The 6,734-nt window shown below is 55.1% G+C and overlaps 1 protein-coding gene across 3 annotated transcripts in view; it reads left to right on the top strand.

The window, feature by feature from the left end:
• Nucleotides 1-6,734, top strand: part of Mcfd2 (multiple coagulation factor deficiency 2) — a 9,623-nt gene that overhangs the window by 445 nt on the left and 2,444 nt on the right. Inside the window, exons 2-4 of one of the 3 annotated variants that reach the window (XM_005390985.2) lie at nt 238-357; nt 5,004-5,164; nt 5,684-5,843. In XM_005390985.2, coding sequence (XP_005391042.1) covers nt 5,016-5,164; nt 5,684-5,843 — 309 coding nt within the window. In that variant the 5' untranslated portion in view covers nt 238-357; nt 5,004-5,015. Of the gene's footprint in view, nt 1-237; nt 358-391; nt 485-5,003; nt 5,165-5,683; nt 5,844-6,734 lie in introns of those variants that run through there. The other 2 variants (XM_005390986.2, XM_005390987.2) reach the window with 2 other exon arrangements.

Below are 6,734 nucleotides of genomic sequence, written 5' to 3'. Positions count from 1 at the left end.
TCGGGCCCGCGGGCCGGGGGCGTGCTGCCCGCACGGGAGCCCTGCAGTCCGTCCACCCCGCCCTCGGCTGAGGCCGCTCCGCTGCCGCTGCTCTGGACCGGCCAGTGAGCGCCGACTGCGCCTTGGCGTCCCTTCCGGGGCCTCTGTAGCTTGTTGGGTACTAGGAGGCGAGAACCAGGGTCTCCAGCCGAAGCCTCGCTTCCTCCCGACACTCTCCCGCATCTTTTACCCTTTTAGGGATTCCCGCAGCTCTTCCAGGCGCCGGCACGGGCTTGCAGTCCGGGGGATGGAACCCAGCGCCTTCGCACTGAGCCGCATGCCTAGACGATCTAAGCAATGTTTTGAGACAGGATCTTGGTAAATCCCCAAGTTAGCCAGGCTGGACTCAAATTTGTGATTCTCCTGCCTCAGCCTCCCGAGTGTTGGGATTACAGGCTTGTACCACCTCGCCGGGCCGCAAGGCCCTTGGTAACCTGCCCTCTTCGTACGTTACTCAAGTCTCATCTTGCCCTGCTGTGCTGTGTCTTCGACTCTATTGAATGTTTGTTTTATTTATTTATCTATCTATCTATCTATCTATCTATCTATCCATCCATCCATCCATCCATCCTCCGGTACCGGGAATCAAACTCACGACCTTGCGCTTGCCAGGCAGGCGCTGTGCCGCTGAGCTAAATCCCCAGCCCCTCTGTTGAATGTTTTAGTTGCTAGGTTGGGCTTAGGTGTTTATTCCATGTTGCTTCTGTCTGAGGCACTGCCCCTTGGTTGGAAGAATCCTCATGCTTCATTGTTATTGCAAGTGGGAGTTGGGGCTTCTGCCGTACCCACAGGTGTCTGTCCTGTCCTGTCCTCCAAGCTGTGATCTGCGAGAGGGGTCTTGCCTGGGTCACACCTGACCCTAGTACCTCATGCTGTTCTGCCGCCGTTGTTGGTATGGTACCCGGAGGTTCCTTCGTTAATTTAAGGTATCAGTCAGGCATGACTACCCTTTGGGCCCCTCAGATGAACAAATAGATCAGGCTATTAAGTGCCAGCTTTACTGGCAGCCCATGTAGAGGTTTCTTTAGCTTAGGTTATTTTCTTGTCTCTAGTTCAAAACTATGGCAGTGGCGAATGGGGAAGTACTGGTCAGGGTTTTCTTTGGCATTGGCTCTGGGTACAAGTGTGGATGTGGGTGAGTGTGGTTGCTTTGGGGGTGAATTCGTGATTGAGGGCCCTTGGATGGAGGAAAAGCTGCTGCTAGAGGAAGGCTGGCTTCAGCTTCTCATGAGCTGATAGGACTAATGACGCAGTGAGAGGGAAGGCAGGCCAGGCCAGGCCGGCAGTGGGAGGCCTCCAGGGAAGTTTAGGTCAGATCCCCCCACCCGTAAGGAACAGCTCCCCTGGGTGCCAGACCCCCTGCCCCGATGCAGACCTGAAGGCGTACTACCCCAGTGCAGGCCGCAGCTTATGAGGGACAGAAAAGTCCTGTTCCTCCATATGGGTGGCCCTGGGAGAGGGAAAGAGAAAAACAGAGGACAGCAGTGTGTGACCATATGTCCAGGCTGAATGAGAGGCTCCAGACTGAGGTCAGAGGAGGACCAAGCCAGTGCTGCTGGAAGAACCAGGTGACATCTGAACCTGCCCCAGGCGGAAGAAGGAGTGGACAGATGGAGCCCGTGTGGGCCCAGGCTGTGGGGCAGGGAGGGGGCTGCTAGAGTTGCCACAGTGCCCACTGCTGACCATGGTCCAGCACCTCCCAGGGCTGAGGCTCTTCCTTGGCAGGGGTGTGGAGGCCTGGGTTGTGGTCTGAAGTCACTTTGCAGAGCTGTCTCCGCTCTTGGATCTTCCCCCAGCCTGGGCTTTGTAAGTCTTGAAGGTCAGTGAGTTAGGATCGCCTGGGGCTTATCTCCCAGGCTGTTTGCCCATTGCCTTGAGCGGAATAGCTGCGACTGTGGATGATGCAATTTGTCCTTTGGGGGGATGGAATAGTTGTGTTTCCTTTTGGCTGTGAGCAGTTTACTCTGTAAGGTGGCAGCACTTGGGGTTTTTTCCTTGTGTATGTTTATAGATTTGGCATTCATTGTGTATTAATGGTTAGAACCTACAACAGCAAACCAACATGGAACAAGTTCAGCGATTCTTGGCTTTTACGCTGTTTCCCTTGACGAGGGGATAATTTAGACCCACAGTTCCTGTATTAGTAATCACTTGATTGCATTTTGGCATTACTACCTAGATGATGCCAAAACACATACACACTCCAATCTGAAACACCAAGCATTGGCCTATAGTTAGGGAAAAGGGTGTCGTGGATTCTCTGTCACTCAGCGCAGCCCTGGATCTGATAGACATCTCCAGTTTTATCCTCTGTTGTCTTAACATTAAGACCTGCCCCCGAGCTGTGGAGGGGTAATAATCTCCACAGTCCCCAAAGGACCTCGGTGCCAAGCCTGTGCCAACGCCGAGACTGTCCTCTCCCAGCCGGTAACCAGGTGGTTTCCCAGCTGGTGTTCCCCGCTGTCTGTAGCCCTGGACAGGACCCTTCCGGAGGAAGCGTGTGGGGTGAACGCCTGAGCCAGACCCCATTGAAGAGACATCCGAAGGGCTCACGAGGGGCTGAACCCACTTTCCGATCCCCCTGTTCCAGAACTTACAGGGTGTGTGCTCAGAGCAGGTCCTGCTCTGGCCAGCAGTCACTGTTGGGAGTCACTCAAGACCTTGTTTTCTGGTACTGGGTACGGTGGCAGTGGCTTTGCTGGGGTCAGAACACTTATTTGGTGAAATGGGAGGTGTGGCTTCTGGCTCCCCCTGCCTGAGTTAATTTTTGGAGATAAGAATGGACTGGAAACTCTCCTATCCATAGAAGTTTTGGAACAAAATTATGCAAATGACTATATGAAATACGTATTTGTAAGGAAAAATATGTTTATAGTAGCCACTTTGAAGCAGTAGAAAAGTAAAATGTCATAATCACTCCTAGTCTCATGATGCAAGATGGTCTTTGTTAATAGTTTCTATTGTGTGTGAAATATATACATACACCTTTTTACTTTACAAAAGTGAAATTTTTCTTTTTTGAGACAATGTCTTGTTATGTAGTTCAGGCTGGCCTTGAACTCACTATGTAGCTCAGGCTGGCCTCAAACTCGAGATGATCCTGCTGCCTTGGCCTCCTAAGTGCTCACATTATAGGCGTGTGCCTTGACCCCCTGCTAAAAGTGAATATTTGTCAACTTTGCAGCCTGCTCTTTTTCATCAGATTTATGTTGAACATTTTATTGTGTAGTGTGACAGATTGCACTGTGATGTCACTGCCCAGTAGTAAGGTTAAATACTGTTTCTCAGCACCTGGAAGTTACCCATATTGCCCCTCTAGGGGCAGTGCCATGGAAGGTGTTAGGGTAGATGGGTTTGGGACGTTTTTCTAAGCGCCGTAGGGTGGCATACTCCAAAGAGCCTTTTAGGATGGGTGAGGAGCTGCGACACCTTCCAGTCCCAGGCGACGGGCAGGTGGGGAAGGACCAGTAACTGCCGCACTGCCTTTCTCCTTCCTGCCGTAGACTTGGCTGGCTGCAGTTGACCCCTCAGGAATCAGTGGTCCTCTGTCCAGCAAAATCAACTCTGCCTTTTGGGAAATGAATGTTGTGTTAGCGCTTTTCCTAGTTTTTATGTATTGCTCCCCAGCTGTCCTCCAGCCTACCTTCTGGGGTCAGTTGCTAAACCCCAGGAGGACCAAGACTTCCAGCTGAGCCCCAGTTGCTGACGGCCTGCCAGAGCCATGGCAGGGAATACCCCTGCCCTGCCCTTGGACGGGCTCTGGGGCTGACTGCGTTGTCTTGTTGACACAATTCCAAGTGTTGCCAAGCTGCAGAAGGACGCGGTAGGGTCCTCTCACAGATCCCCTGTCACAGATCCCCTCTCACAGATCCCCTGTGACAGATTTCCAGCGCTCTGTCACGCTTGGGTATGTTCCTTGCCAGTGTCTCGGCCTGGCTGTGGGTGAGGCAGGAGTTGACGTCCTCTTTGCTGCACTGGCTGTCTCGGGTTGGTCTGACCTGCCTCATAGCTTCCCCCGCTCCCGAGTCCTGTCTCCACTCCACCCTGCTTCGTACCCTCCCCGGGAAAGGCCAGATGAGTAGGCTGACGCCAAGTGGGATCTCCTCTCCAGGCAGGAATTGTTCATTGTTCCCATCGATCCTCAGGAGACGTCAGCATCCTGGGCTGGTGTCCTGCACCGCCCTCGGCCTTTGCCCCCAGCTACGTGCTGCCTGCCGCCCAGGGGACAGAGCTGCCTGTACCTTCTGCCCTGCTGTCTGCACCTGCCCCTCCTCGCTCCGGTGCTCCTTTGATCCCTCGGGGCCGCCGGCCTGTCCAGCCGGCCTGAAATGTGGCCAGGCCTGTCAGCATAGTCTGATTTTCTGTCATCCCCTGAACTCCAGCCATCCTTTTTTCTCTAGTACCCCTCATTTCCTACCTTTTCTTCTTCCCCTCCCTCTTCCCCTCCCTTTCCCCTTCCCCTTCGTTTTTTCTTGACTATGCATTGAATCCAGGGCCTTTACCCTGAGCTACTTCGCTAACCCCTTTCTAATTATTTTATTTTTGAGACAGGGTCTCTTTAAGTCACTAAGTTGCCCAGGCTGGGCTCAGACTTGTGGTCCTTATGCCTCGGTCTCCCAGAGTGCTGGGATCACAGCAGGCACCACCTCCTTGCTTTCCTTAGTGCTCCCAGGAGGGCGTGTTCCTCCCCATGGACTAAGCTTGTGGGCAGGATGCATCTCTCAATCCTTCAAGCCCTCCCGGAGCTGCTTGGCTCTCTGAAGGTGCACAGGAAGCATTACGGGGCCCTCCCCATGTGAGGGGTCTCAGTGTGGGGCAGAGCTGGGCTCGGGCCGTTTGGGCCGGTGTGATGCGCTCTTTTCCGGCCATACCGCCGCACTGGGTTTCCCAGAAGCACCATGGGTCAGATCTGGAAAGATAGCTCTGGGGCTCTGCCTTCATCCTCAGTGTCTTCCGTTTCCTAGGTGCCGGTGACCATGCGACCCCTGTGGCTGCTCAGAGCCCCCTTCTTCTGCAGCCTGCTCTGGGCCTTCTGTGCTTCGGGTGTCAGCGCCCACGAGCCTGGGGCCCACGCCGTCCATCCCGGCAGCGCGGGCCTGGATAAGCACACGGTGCATGACCCAGAGTACGTATTCACCCGAAGCCAGTGCAGGGCGCCCCCGTCCTTCCCTCCCTCTGTACAGCTCCGGCGTGCTTGTTTCCGACCAGGGCCTGGGGCGGGGCTGCTGGGAGTGGGTACAGAGGGCACTTATGTCTGAGCCGCCTCCCGCTTGGGTGCTCTTTGCTCACTGTCCTGACACACTGAGGCCCAGGCGGGGTAAATAATTTGTCCGGGTCCAGTCTTTCTCTTTTACCATGGACAGACAGACGTGTGCAGATAGACACGCACATACATGTGCACAGACAGACGCATACACAGACACACGCTATACCGAGCTACTGATCCAGCCCTTTTATTAATTGTTTATTTCTTAAGAACAGGGTCTTGCTAAGCTGCCCAGTCTGGCCTCCAGCTCAGGGCCCTCTTGCCTCAGCGCCCCGAGCAGCAAGGGTCGTAGGCCTGTGCCCCTGCCCTCAGCGGAAGCTTCGGTCTTGACCTTTGCGGAGTCTCGCGGCCTTGGCGTGATCTGACTGCTGTTTCTAGGCATATCATGGAGCATCTTGAAGGTGTCATTAACAAACCAGAGGCAACGATGTCCCCGCAAGAATTGCAGCTCCACTATTTCAAGATGCACGACTACGACGGCAACAACTTGCTCGATGGCTTGGAGCTCTCCACAGCCATCACGCACGTGCATAAAGAGGTAGGTCAGGCGGCCGCTGCGGGAGGCGAGCCAGACCTGGTCTTGTGTGCCACCCTTGTGCCTCGGTAGCGCTGCTTCTCCTTCCTCGCCTGCTGCTCTGCTCTGCCCCGGTCCCGCCCCTTCCCGAGGGCTGTCCTGCAGGGCAGAGGCCCCCGGCTGCCATCTGTACCTGGAGCTGGCGCGTGCAGTTTCCTGCTGCGCAGCAGAGTGGGGGAGCCGTGCCTGGGAAGACAGGCCGCAGCTCCAGTGCAGAGCCAGGGGAAGGAAGCTGCTGCAGCGGAGAGGATGGCAAATCGGGGCACCAGAGCGTGAGGATCTTGGGGTGGCTGAGGGTCTGTGTCGCAGAGGTCAGGAGCAGCAGCTGGTTGGCCCTTGGCACAGCCTCCCCATGTTTTCAGTGAGGAGACAGAAAGCAAGATCTCATTCCTTCAGTCATGTGACCGGGTCGGGGTTTTCTCCAAAGGCAGCAGGGAGTGCTGGCAGTTCGTGCAGGAGGTGGACGGGCTTCGGGGAGGCCCTGTGCAGTGGAGGCAGACAGATGGTCAGAACGAGAGACCCGAGGAGAGAGTGGCGTTGGGAGAGGGGGCTGGGATCGGCGTTCGTGGCAGACCGGGGTACTGGGGGCCAGAAGAGGAGAGGGGCCGCGGGAGATGTGGCAAAGGAGCCGCCCTCGCTGCTTTTCTTTTTTTGTGGTTCTGGGGATTGCACCCAGGGGCTTCACACTGAGCTACATTCTCAGCTTTTTTATTAACATTTTAAAAAAAATTTTAACTTTTTTTTGAGACAGGGTTACACTATGCAGTTCAGGCTGGCCTTGAGCTCACTTTGTAGCCCAGGCTGGCCTGAACTCAAAACAGTCCTCCTGCCTCAGCCTCCCGAGTGCTGGGATTA

Source organism: Chinchilla lanigera, unplaced genomic scaffold (genome assembly GCF_000276665.1).
Source record: "Chinchilla lanigera isolate Chin_1 unplaced genomic scaffold, ChiLan1.0 scaffold00040, whole genome shotgun sequence".
Lineage (NCBI taxonomy): Eukaryota > Metazoa > Chordata > Mammalia > Rodentia > Chinchillidae > Chinchilla > Chinchilla lanigera.
Note: the sequence above shows the minus strand (reverse complement) of the source record. Positions and strands in the feature narration are given on the sequence as shown.